The 13,815-nt window shown below is 36.8% G+C and overlaps 1 protein-coding gene across 12 annotated transcripts in view; it reads right to left on the bottom strand.

Annotated features, from left to right (window-relative positions):
• Nucleotides 1-13,815, bottom strand: part of MAPK10 (mitogen-activated protein kinase 10) — a 557,027-nt gene that overhangs the window by 63,340 nt on the left and 479,872 nt on the right. The window contains exon 14 of one of the 12 annotated variants that reach the window (XM_047857254.1): nucleotides 2,748-2,819. The exons of the other annotated variants lie outside the window; for them this stretch is intronic. Within the exon in view, the coding sequence (XP_047713210.1) occupies nucleotides 2,748-2,819 (72 nt within the window). The remainder of the gene's footprint in view (nucleotides 1-2,747; nucleotides 2,820-13,815) is intronic. 12 annotated transcript variants of the gene reach the window in all.

The following is a 13,815-nucleotide window of genomic DNA, read 5'->3' as shown; positions in this document are numbered from 1 at the left end:
ATCAGGTCATGACCTCACCGTTAGTGAGTTCTAGCCCCACATGGGGCTCTGTGCTGTCAGTAGAAAGCCTGCTTCAGATCCTCTGTCCCCCTCTCTCTCTGTCCCTCCCCCGCTTGCATGTGAGCGCACATGCCTCTCTCTCTCTCTCTCTCTCAAAAGTAAACATTAAAAAAAAAAGAACTGCTTTTAGCTATCTAAATTTCTCAATGCTAAAAATAATGTGTTGAACTCTTTTAGAAATAAAAGGTAAAGGGTATAAGGCCTTATTAATATCTTAAGTTTTGCTGTTGAATTGATTTTTAAAAGAAGAAGATTTGTATGACTCCTATCACAAGGACTTTTAGCATTTATTTTGAGAATGCCTTCACATAAGTGAGGATATGTTGATTAAAATAATATGACTTCTAATGATGGATTGTATAGATGTATAATATACATATTGTATACTACTAACTCCATTTTAAAGGTTCTATTTAGCTAATAAACTTAGACATAATTTTATTATTCTTCAGATAACTTATTTCTAATAATGGAGAATTTAAAAAATAATTTGTCTTGCATTTTAAGAGTTTATGATATTCAGTTCATAATTTGTTTGCTTGAAAAAGACTGATTTAAACTTAAACCAACATGTTTGAAATCATTAAAAGACCACCTCTTACACTCAGAGGGGCCACTTTAGAAAATAATTAGCATTTATCCTTCAGGAATGTTATCCCTATAAGAAGAAATCCAGAAATAACTCAATATAAAAATACCAAGCCCAGGCATTGAAAGGGCATCTCATATGAGACTTTAACATTAGTAGCAGCCTAAAGCTTTACTTATAAGGGATATTTTTATTATAAAATTTATTGTCAAATTGGTTTATATACACAATGGAATACTACTTGGCAATGAGAAAGAATGAAAAACTTATAAGGGATCTTAATACCCAAGTTAGAAATGATATCCAAGCAAGTTCTCCCAAGAAATGGATTCTAAGAACTGTTAATCTGTACTTAATAACTCAGTTGTGGAAATCTGATTTGATCTTTAAATAGAAAATGTAAGGAAAGTAATGAAAATCAATCATTTTAATTTGGAGGTGGGAAATATTTGTTTCAGTCATTGATTATTCTACCACAATGAACTTCTGAAAAAGCAGAGTACAAAGTCAACAGATTGAGTTCATTTCAATTAAATGCCTAAAATTAGCCAAAACTTAAGAACTGTTTCGTGTTCATGTCCAAAGACCAAAGTAAAGTTTAAAATCCTTTGAAATTAAAGAAACCCTGTTTTTTTTTTTTTTAGAAATCTGAAGGAATTTAGTTTTTATCAGGCCAACTTATTTTTAAACAGCAATTACATAAACAAGAATGTGGCAAATTTATAGATATTATCTAATAAAATGTATATGTAGAAGACAAAACTGCAATATAGATAGAAAAACTTTAAAAATAATGTGTGTCATATTTAAGACTAGAAAAAAGAATAGGAGAAAAACAGTGTAGCTTTATTCCTTACTGAATAAAACATTTTAGGCTAGTTCTTTCACTGAAAAAAATTAATTGAGTGCCTAACACAGTCATTTCCCAAACTGGTATTTTAATACATACAGAGAATATATATATGAAACTACATATATCCATATAAGTAATATATTAATCCCCAAAGCTAATAGTTAATCATAATATCGTTAGGATACACTGCATTAGTAACTAAGTTTCTATTAATTATACATTAAAACCCCATTATTATAGATTTGATTTGATTTTTGAATCATGGTCATATAAGCAGAGGTTTTATCCTCAGTTTGATGAGGACATAATATCTTTATAAGTGACTTGAGTGTAAGAAAATATTTAACTTAAGGAAATAGATTATTATACACCCATATGCTAATAACACATTGTCTGTATCTATTTAATGCTGCAGAGCCTCTGGTATCCTAACAGAAGATTTACTTATTCAATTGATAGAAATTTGTTTCTTCAGATATTTTATATAATCATTATTAATTAATGAGGTTTTAATTTTTGCACTTGTTAATGTAGACAAAATAAGAACAAGGAATTGGATCTATTATTCCTAGAAATGAAGTAAATGGCAGAAAAAATTTTGAAAGAGGTTAATCTCAAAACGAAACTCATATGCATGCATGAATATATGTTAAAATAAACCTATCGTATTTGAGGGTGAAAATAAATCTAATGGATTAAAGATTTCCATGTCAAAGCTCAGAGCCTGGAGCCTGTTTGGGATTCTGTATCTCCCTCTCTCTCTGCCCTTCCCCCATTTGTGCTCTGTCTCTCTCTGTCTGTCAAAAATAAATAAACATAAAAATTAAAAAAAAAAAGATTTCCATGTCAGGTGAATATTTCTTAAAAGAATAAATCTCCAGTCTTAAAGCTGAAATATTTTGTCATTTATTATCTAGCTATGAATATAACTTAATTTTAAAACATCTACAACAAAAAAACAATAGAGAAGAGCATATCACTGTTACAAGTTTCATAGGACTGAATTTTAAGGCAGACCTTTTGAAAGCATGCTGAATGTTTCATATTTGATACTGTATTATCCCCATAAGATCTAGCTAGGAGGCAAGGTTACTCTATCATGATGCCAGCTGGTAAATATTTGACATTGGAGTCTCTTAGAACCAAAGGCAGTGAATATATACCATCAGCAGTGTTGTGTTTGAGACCAAAGGGAACTGATTGAGAAAGATACCCATAGAGACCACTGGCTGCTAAGAAGGATACGATCAGTGCCAGGAAAGAGCACTGCACCTTTTATCATTTCTCCCATGATGCACCCTACTGACCACATGTCAACTGAAAACAAAAATGAAATGAAGATAAACAAGAAGATAGGAATAGAACAGCAAATAAATGAAAACACTTGGTTACTCATGCGATAGAGCAATGGTCTGACCTTTTACTGACTGGCTAAGAGGCCAGTCTTAAGATCATTAGTTTTAAAACATTGACGTGGGAAGAACACAAGTCAGGGCCCTCTCTGCTATGCAACTGAATTAACTCAATACTACTTAATGTATGATAATATTACTTTGCAATTATAATTCAATGATTAATTTAGTTTCTGATTTAAAAGGTCTAATTTGCATTCATCTCCTAGAATCCTACTTACTCGTATTGTAAATTATTCTAGATTGTGTTAATATGGGAAACATGCAAACTGGTTTCTTTTTTATTCTTTCATATACCATATTTGAAAAAAAAAAGCTGAGCTGCCAGCAACCTCAAAAGAAAGGGTTTCTTTTACAAAACACATTTACTCTTATTTATAAATATGAATAAATATCCGGAAGCAAAATGCCAGTTCAAGAATGAATATTTCTAAATATGCTGGCTCGGTTTCATTGACTCCCATCAAAGGGGCATGTTTCTAAACAGGAAGTCTTGTCTTATTCTTATACACATGGTTGCTTTATAATGGTAAGAAACACTGGCTTTCAAAACAGGATGGTTCTACATGAAATCAACAACATGATTTAAGTGCTGACACTGCTGAGACTATGAATCCAAAGAAACCTGGAATTCAAGGTGAAATTATGATGGTTTCTCTCCTATTGCCAGTTATCATCCAGAACTTAAAACCCATAAGCCGGGACAGAGGGTACACAGGGAGGGGCAAAATGGGAAAAGGCGAAGCAAGAAAGTAAAATCTCTCTCTTTAACCATACTTGGTTACTCACGTGTTCCTACTGAAAAGTCAGAAGGAGAGATAGGTCGTTCTTAATGGGGAAAATAACCTAGAGGAATAAGGGATGATGAGGGGGAGCAAATAGGGAAGGGCATTAAAATAGCAGTACACTATAATTTTGCTCCACTTACTCTTCAAATTACATTTTGTAATTTGGCAGTGACCTAAAAAAATTCCTCATGAGATTCTTTCCAATGTGAAAATCTCACTCAGGTTAAACTCAAAGTTTCCATTGTTTGACTTAACACCTAAACGGAGTGATCACTGCAAAGAAATGGTTACAGATTTGAAGGTGATAAGCATACCAAGAGAAGCAAATTTGTTTTGCTTCCATTTTAGGAAAGCAAGTGACATGCAAAAATATCAGGGAAAGATAGAGCAAACAGTTGTGCATCCCTTTATCATTAATGCATTTGTAATTATGGATAATTATCCATCTCACAAGAGGTTGGTATTGTGAGAATCTTTGATTAAAGAAAAAAAGAAAAAGGTGTCTGAAAATGAATTTGTTTTGGAATTGCAAGTATTCTTATCATACTGTCCAAAGTGACCAGTCTAAGTTGCTATTTACATTATATCTATTTGTATAGATATTGTGGAAGACACAGACAAAAAAACGGAGAGAGCTAATAAACTCAATAAGCAGGATTTTCTCTTGCTTGCATCCATTTAAACACTTGGAAAAAGTGGCTTCTGCCACAAACGAATCTGAGAGTATCTATCTGGGAGTTAGAAAACATCTATTTTTATTTTTTATTTAATGCAAAAAAAAAATCTCTTCTATATTATCTCATTTTTTTTCTTCTGCAGAACCAATTCCATTGCTCTTTTAACTCTATAACCTTGGCCAAGTTACTTCAGTCTCTAAATATAAATTTCATCCTCTAAAATGCAGATGGTAAATAGTATTTATCATGTAGAATTTTTTAAAAGACTTGAAAGGATTATGCCTGGTAAAGATCCTCCTACATTGCCTGGTACATGGTAAGTATGACTTATATACTGTAATTAAATATATTCTGGAAAGGTTTATTTATTTAATATTTATTTAATATTATATTTATTTATTTTTTTTTTCTGGATTGGCATCCAAGAGTAGTTTCTTTTTTTTTTTTTTTTTTTATGAAATTTATTGACAAATTGGTTTCCATACAACACCCAGTGCTCATCCCAAAAGGTGCCCTCCTCAATACCCATCACCCACCCTCCCCTCCCTCCCACCCCCATCAACCCTCAGTTTGTTCTCAGTTTTTAAGTCTCTTATGCTTTGGCTCTCTCCCATTCTAACCTCTTTTTTTTTTTTCCTTCCCCTCCCCCATGGGTTCCTGTGAAGTTTCTCAGGATCCACATAAGAGTGAAACCATATGGTATCTGTCTTTCTCTGTATGGCTTATTTCACTTAGCATCACACTCTCCAGTTCCATCCACGTTGCTACGAAAGGCCATATTTCATTTTTTCTCATTGCCACGTAATATTCCATTGTGTATATAAACCACAATTTCTTTATCCATTCATCAGTTGATGGACATTTAGGCTCTTTCCATAATTTGGCTATTGTTGAGAGTGCTGCTATGAACATTGGGGTACACGTGGCCCTATGCATCAGCGCTCCTGTATCCCTTGGATAAATTCCTAGCAGTGCTATTGCTGGGTCATAGGGTAGGTCTATTTTTAATTTTCTGAGGAACCTCCACACTGCTTTCCAGAGCAGCTGCACCAATTTGCATTCCCACCAACAGTGCAAGAGGGTTCCCGTTTCTCCACATCCTCTCCAGCATCTATAGTCTCCGGATTTGTTCATTTTGGCCACTCTGACTGGCGTGAGGTGATACCTGAGTGTGGTTTTGATTTGTATTTCCCTGATAAGGAGCGACGCTGAACATCTTTTCATGTGCCTGTTGGCCATCCGGATGTCTTCTTTAGAGAAGTGTCTATTCATGTTTTCTGCCCATGTCTTCACTGGGTTATTTGTTTTTCGGGTGTGGAGTTTGGTGAGCTCTTTATAGATTTTGGATACTAGCCCTTTGTCCGATATGTCATTTGCGAATATCTTTTCCCATTCCGTTGGTTGCCTTTTAGTTTTGTTGGTTGTTTCCTTTGCTGTGCAGAAGCTTTTTATCTTCATAAGGTCCCAGTAATTCACTTTTGCTTTTAATTCCCTTGCCTTTGGGGATGTGTCGAGTAAGAGATTGCTACGGCTGAGGTCAGAGAGGTCTTTTCCTGCTTTCTCCTCTAAGGTTTTGATGGTGTCCTGTCTCACATTTAGGTCCTTTATCCATTTTGAGTTTATTTTTGTGAATGGTGTGAGAAAGTGGTCTAGTTTCAACCTTCTGCATGTTGCTGTCCAGTTCTCCCAGCACCATTTGTTAAAGAGGCTGTCTTTTTTCCATTGGATGTTCTTTCCTGCTTTGTCAAAGATGAGTTGGCCATACGTTTGTGGGTCTAGTTCTGGGGTTTCTATTCTATTCCATTGGTCTATGTGTCTGTTTTTGTGCCAATACCATGCTGTCTTGATGATGACAGCTTTGTAGTAGAGGCTAAAGTCTGGGATTGTGATGCCTCCTGCTTTGGTCTTCTTCTTCAAAATTCCTTTGGCTATTCGGGGCCTTTTGTGGTTCCATATGAATTTTAGGATTGCTTGTTCTAGTTTCGAGAAGAATGCTGGTGCAATTTTGATTGGGATTGCATTGAATGTGTAGATAGCTTTGGGTAGTATTGACATTTTGACAATATTTATTTTTCCAATCCATGAGCAGGGAATGTCTTTCCATTTCTTTAAATCTTCTTCAATTGCCTTCATAAGCTTTCTATAGTTTTCAGCATACAGATCCTTTACATCTTTGGTTAGATTTATTCCTAGGTATTTTATGCTTCTTGGTGCAATTGTGAATGGGATCAGTTTCTTTATTTGTCTTTCTGTTGCTTCATTGTTAGTGTATAAGAATGCAACTGATTTCTGTACATTGATTTTGTATCCTGCAACTTTGCTGAATTCCTGTATCAGTTCTAGAGACTTTTGGTGGAGTCTATCGGATTTTCCATGTATAATATCATGTCATCTGCAAAAAGCGAAAGCTTGACTTCATCTTTGCCAATTTTGATGCCTTTGATTTCCTTTTGTTGTCTGATTGCTGATGCTAGAACTTCCAGCACTATGTTAAACAGCAGCGGTGAGAGTGGGCATCCTTGTCGTGTTCCTGATCTCAGGGAAAAAGCTCTCAGTTTTTCCCCGTTGAGGATGATGTTAGCTGTGGGCTTTTCATAAATGGCTTTTATGATCTTTAAGTATGTTCCTTCTATCCCGACTTTCTCAAGGGTTTTTATTAAGAAAGGGTGCTGGATTTTGTCGAAGGCCTTTTCTGCATCGATTGACAGGATCATATGGTTCTTCTCTTTTTTTTTGTTAATGTGATGTATCACGTTGATTGATTTGCGAATGTTGAACCAGCCCTGCATCCCAGGAATGAATCCCACTTGATCATGGTGAATAATTCTTTTTATATGCCGTTGAATTCGATTTGCTAGTACCTTATTGAGAATTTTTGCATCCATATTCATCAGGGATATTGGCCTGTAGTTCTCTTTTTTTACTGGGTCTCTGTCTGGTTTAGGAATCAAAGTAATACTGGCTTCATAGAATGAGTCTGGAAGTTTTCCTTCCCTTTCTATTTCTTGGAATAGCTTGAGAAGGATAGGTATTATCTCTGCTTTAAACGTCTGGTAGAACTCCCCTGGGAAGCCATCTGGTCCTGGACTCTTATTTGTTGGGAGATTTTTGATAACCGATTCAATTTCTTCGCTGGTTATGGGTCTGTTCAAGCTTTCTATTTCCTCCTGATTGAGTTTTGGAAGAGTGTGGTTGTTCAGGAATTTGTCCATTTCTTCCAGGTTGTCCAGTTTGTTGGCATATAATTTTTCATAGTATTCCCTGATAATTGTTTGTATCTCTGAGGGATTGGTTGTAATAATTCCATTTTCATTCATGATTTTATCTATTTGGGTCATCTCCCTTTTCTTTTTGAGAAGCCTGGCTAGAGGTTTGTCAATTTTGTTTATTTTTTCAAAAAACCAACTCTTGGTTTCGTTGATCTGCTCTACAGTTTTTTTAGTTTCTATATTGTTTATTTCTGCTCTGATCTTTATTATTTCTCTTCTTCTGCTGGGCTTAGGCTGCCTTTGCTGTTCTGCTTCTAGTTCCTTTAGGTGTGCTGTTAGATTTTGTATTTGGGATTTTTCTTGTTTCTTGAGATAGGCCTGGATTGCAATGTATTTTCCTCTCAGAACCGCCTTTGCTGCGTCCCAAAGCGTTTGGATTGTTGTATTTTCATTTTCATTTGTTTCCATATATTTTTTAATTTCTTCTCTAATTGCCTGGTTGACCCACTCATTCGTTAGTAGGGTGTTCTTTAACCTCCATGCTTTTGGAGGTTTTCCAGACTTTTTTCTGTGGTTGATTTCAAGCTTCATAGCATTGTGGTCTGAAAGTAAGCATGGTATAATTTCAATTCTTGTAAACTTATGAAGGGCTGTTTTGTGACCCAGTATATGATCTATCTTGGAGAATGTTCCATGTGCACTCGAGAAGAAAGTATATTCTGTTGCTTTGGGATGCAGAGTTCTAAATATATCTGTCAAGTCCATCTGATCCAATGTCTCATTCAGGGCCCTTGTTTCTTTATTGACCGTGTGTCTAGATGATCTATCCATTTCTGTAAGTGGTGTATTAAAGTCCCCTGCAATTACCACATTCTTATCAATAAGGTTGCTTATGTTTATGAGTAATTGTTTTATATATTTGGGGGCTCCGGTATTCGGTGCATAGACATTGATAATTGTTAGCTCTTCCTGATGGATAGACCCTGTAACTATTATATAATGTCCTTCTTCATCTCTTGTTACAGCCTTTAATTTAAAGTCTAGTTTGTCTGATATAAGTATGGCTACTCCAGCTTTCTTTTGGCTTCCAGTCGCATGATAAATAGTTCTCCATCCCCTCACTCTCAATCTAAAGTTGTCCTCAGGTCTAAAATGAGTCTCTTGTAGACAGCAAATAGATGGGTCTTGTTTTTTTATCCATTCTGATACCCTATGTCTTTTGGTTGGCGCATTTAATCCATTTACATTCAGTGTTATTATAGAAAGATACGGGTTTAGAGTCATTGTGATGTCTGTATGTTTTATGCTTGTAGTGATGTCTCTGGGACTTTGTCTCACAGGGTCCCCCTTAGGATCTCTTGTAGGGCTGGTTTAGTGGTGACAAATTCCTTCAGTTTTTGTTTGTTTGGGAAGACCTTTATCTCTCCTTCTATTCTAAATGACAGACTTGCTGGATAAAGGATTCTCGGCTGCATATTTTTTCTGTCTAGCACCCTGAAAATCTCGTGCCAATTCTTTCTGGCCTGCCAAGTTTCAAAAGAGAGATCAGTCACGAGTCTTATAGGTCTCCCTTTATATGTGAGGGCACGTTTACCCCTTGCTGCTTTCAGAATTTTCTCTTTATCCTTGTATTTTGCCAGTTTCACTATGATATGTCGTGCAGAAGATCGATTCAAGTTACGTCTGAAGGGAGTTCTCTGTGCCTCTTGGATTTCAATGCCTTTTTCCTTCCCCAGTTCAGGGAAGTTCTCAGCAATTATTTCTTCAAGTACCCCTTCAGCACCTTTCCCTCTCTCTTCCTCCTCTGGGATACCAATTATGCGTATATTATTTCTTTTTAGTGTATCACTTAATTCTCTAATTTTCCCCTCATACTCCTGGATTTTTTTATCTCTCTTTTTCTCAGCTTCCTCTTTTTCCATAACTTTATCTTCTAGTTCACCTATTCTCTCCTCTGCCTCTTCAAGCCGAGCTGTGGTGGTTTCCATTTTGTTATGCATTTCGTTTAAAGCGTTTTTCAGCTCCTCGTGACTGTTCCTTAGTCCCTTGATCTCTGTAGCAAGAGATTCTCTGCTGTCCTGTATACTGTTTTCAAGCCCAGCGATTAATTTTATGACTATTATTCTAAATTCACTTTCTGTTATATTATTTAAATCCTTTTTGATCAGCTCATTAGCTGTTGTTATTTCCTGGAGATTCTTCTGAGGGGAGTTCTTCCGCTTGGTCATTTTGGATAGTCCCTGGAGTGGTGCGGACCTGCAGGGCACTTCCCCTGTGCTGTAGTGTATAACTGGAGTTGGTGGGCGGGGCCGCAGTCAGACCTGATGTCTGTCCCCAGCCCACTGCTGGGGCCACGGTCAGACTGGTGTGTGCCTTCTCTTCCCCTCTCCTAGGGGCGGGATTCACTGTGGGGTGGTGTGGCTCGTCTGGGCTACTTGCACCCTGCCAGGCTTGTGATGCTGGGGATCTGGCGTATTAGCTGGGGTGGGTAGGCAAGGTGCTCGGGGGCAGGAGGGGCAGGCTTAGATCGCTTCTCCTTAGGTGATCCACTTCAGGAGGGGCCCTATGGCAGCGGGAGGGAGTCAGATCCGCTGCCGGAGGTTTGGCTCCGCAGAAGCGCAGAGTTGGGTGTTTGCGCGGAGCGAGCAAGTTCCCCGGCAGGAACAGGTTCTCTTTGGGATTTCGGCTGGGGGATGGGCGGGGGAGATGGCGCTGGCGAGCGCCTTTGTTCCCCACCAAACTGAGCTCTGTTGTCAGGGGGCTCAGCAGCTCTCCCTCCCTTTGTCCTCCAGCCTTCCCGCTTTCCGAGCAGAGCTGTTAACTTATGACCTCCCAGACGCTAAGTCGCGCTTGTTGTGGGAACACAGTCCGTCAGGCCCCTCCGCTTTTGCAAGCCAGACTCGGTGGCTGTGCTTGGCCGGCGAGCCGCCCCTCCGCCCCGGCTCCCTCACGCCAGTCCGTGGAGCGCGCACCGCCTCGCCGCCCTTCCTACCCTCTTCCGTGGGCCTCTCGTCTGCGTTTGGCTCCGGCGACTCCGTTCTGCTAATCCTCTGGCGGTTTTCTGGGTTATTTAGGCAGATGTAGATGGAATCTAAGTGATCAGCAGGACGTGCGGTGAGCCCAGCGTCCTCCTAAGCCGCCATCTTGCCGCCGACTCTCTAATATTATATTTAGATGTAATAAAGAAATCTTTCCAAGGATCACCCACCATTCACTGGGTGATCCTTTCACTCTTAAAACCACTTGGAAAGGCATTCCACATACTCAATCACAGCTGATTCTATGGAACTTCTTTCCATTATTGAAATAGCAATTACCCTGCTTCCTCATCTAAATAACCATCTTAAATTATGTTAATATAGCCTATGATCCTTGACCACTGTTCTCCTAAAACTGGCAAATTTTTATCTTTCAGACTAAAATCCCTTGATTTTTCATCCCCTCATATATGCCTTTAAACAACAGCCATAACCGTAACAACAGGTGATTGAAATGGAATCTTAAGTCCTTGTGTTGCTTCAGTTTCAAGTGGTTCTAGACAGTTGTTGGTTTAATAACTGGTATCAATAACTGGTATATCTCCCAGTTGTTCTTTGTGTGGTTTTGCGATATCTAGATATTTCAAAGTAAAAGAAGACTATCTTTGGAAATTTATCTTTATGTCAGAATCCAAAATACAGTTAATAGACCATAAAGCTTGTCATAAAAATAACGCAGAGATACAAACTTTAGATATGAACTATCGATTAATATAATGAATTCTATTTTCTCTATTTTAAAGTATCTTTTCTGAGTAACAATACCGTGGAGATTTTTCCAATTCCCATTCCCATTTAACTTTACTCGCTATTCATTATTCTTACAGATTATCCATGTTTATGCCACCTAAGTTCTAAGCTTTGTGTCTAGAAATGATAAGCTTTATTACTATGAATTACAAAAGTATTATATATGCACACGAATTTATATGGATTTTTATACACTGAAGATACGATTATTTCTCAAGATAAAGTCCTTGCATCAGATTTTGTGAATTATTCATCACAACTAAAACAGGAAATAGGTAATAAAAGAATTTGATACTAAATCTTGTTGGAACGGAGAAGTGGGGGTTGGTGGTAAGCCTTCCCTCAGCTAATATACATAACTACTTATCATATTATTTTATGATATTTTCAAGATATTCCATTGAATACTGATTGTACATAGACCTGAGAAGAAATTAGCAAATTCAGTTACTGTAGGATTTTGATGCTGTCTGAGACAGCCTGTATTTGGGTCTCCATAAGAGTTTTATACACTAATGCTGTCCAGTTAGAATTCTCAGCGCTTTCATGAATCTGATTTATTACATTTCCTCTCCCATCATCAGTATTCCCATAGGCAGAAAGCAGATTCATTTGCAATTGTGACATTCAGAAACTGAGTCACTTTCCCTAGAAGGGATGTTAAGTAAGTTTTGGTTTTACTAAATTATGGTGAGAAAATCTAAGTGAGAAAATCTCAAGTGTCATTGTATCATTTGTCAGGCATTAGATTATGCTAAATTATCTCTTTTCTATTCTAGCCAAGAGACAAAAATGATATAACATAAGCCCTGGCAGCTTAAATCTAAATAAAGAAAGCATTATATTGCTATTTCCACATTCTGTCCAATGGCTTGGGTTGTAATCTACAATGAAATATTTTTTGAACTATGTGAATTTCTATCCAGCTGGTAAATGTCTTCCACCTAGGAGATTCTGTGGCTCTGGTAACACAATTGTGAGACCACATTGCTTTTCTCCCTAACCTATTTCTTCACTTAGCATAGGATTCAGAAAATGTGCTTTGATAAATTTTCTTGTAAAGCATACCTCAAAATATAATAGCAAGAAGATTTAATATAATTTTCTAATATCACAGCACCATTTCTTTGAAAAATTTGTTTCAAAAGTTATACATTTATATGTGTAACAAGTGCACATTGTTTTAAACTTCAGTGAAAAGATGGAATTATAAAAACTAAAGAAACATACATATTTTGCACATGTGAATCTGAATAAGAAAAATAACATTTATAGAACGCTAAATATTCAGCAATCAAAACAAGATTTTTTCTTTGAGTCTACCCATTCAACTTGCTTTTCTTGTTTTATAACTTCTATGTCATAATATAATTAATTTTTAACCATTATTTAAAACATTTTGTATTCCCGGTTGGCTTTTCTTACAAAACAGAAAAAAAGCCATTGAAACTTATCATAAAGGAGAAGACTTTAGCTTTATATTAAATCATAAACCAAGCTATAGGCTAAAAGACTTATAAGATATTTCCCATAAAAAGATTGAATAATTTTTTACTGTACCAAAATATTTTAAATGTCATCTTTCAAAATCCATGTAATTGTGTAGTGTACATAAGTAAGTAATTCAAAGATATCCTAATTTTGAAAAAAAATGTCTTTTTCTTTAAGTTTTTCATGTTCTAATCAACAAATAGTAAATGCTGGCTCCAAATGTCTCACATGCTCACCAGTGTAAGTATCCTCACTTCATTCTGTACATCAAGTTACAAAAGTATTTTAGTAAGTAGCAAACTTTTTCTTTCTTTTCATTGTTGTCAAAATTTCACAGATAATTTTGGCTTCTCATCATTTGAGAGAAATTTTATTCTGGGTAGCCTCTTAGTTATTTTCATTTTTAATAGTTTATCTAATTCAATTTGAAGGTTATTTGGGCTGGAGTGTCTCCAAACTAATTAACTTTATAACATAAAAACTGTACTTCTTGGAGCCCCTGGGTGGCTCAGTTGCTTAAGTGTCTGACTTCAGCTCAGGTCACGATCTCATGGTTCATGAGTTTGGGTCCTGCATCAGGCTCTGTGCTGTCAGCGCTGAGCCAGCTTCAGATCCTCCATCCCCCCTCCTCTGCCCCTCCTCCACTTGTGCTGGAGCTCTCTCTCTCTCTCTCTCTCTCAAAAATAAAAATATTTTTTAAAATTGTGTTTCTTATCTTTGAAGGTATTTAGAAGTATGTGTCTGTTTGTAAACATCTAATGTTTTTATCACCACAGCAATCCTGTAAGACAGGGAAAGGAAGTATTTTACAAAGTAAATTAAAGTTTAGGGGGTGTCACATGACCAAAGTGAACAGAACTAGATGCCAGTTCTTGGAGCCCTATTCCAGTACGTACTTGACATTCATTTGACTGCAGAAGGCAGAAAGAATGTCCCACACACTGCTCA

This window comes from Prionailurus viverrinus, chromosome B1 (assembly GCF_022837055.1).
Source record: "Prionailurus viverrinus isolate Anna chromosome B1, UM_Priviv_1.0, whole genome shotgun sequence".
Lineage (NCBI taxonomy): Eukaryota > Metazoa > Chordata > Mammalia > Carnivora > Felidae > Prionailurus > Prionailurus viverrinus.
The sequence above is the reverse complement of the archived record's forward strand: the minus strand, read 5'-3'. Positions and strand labels throughout refer to the sequence as shown.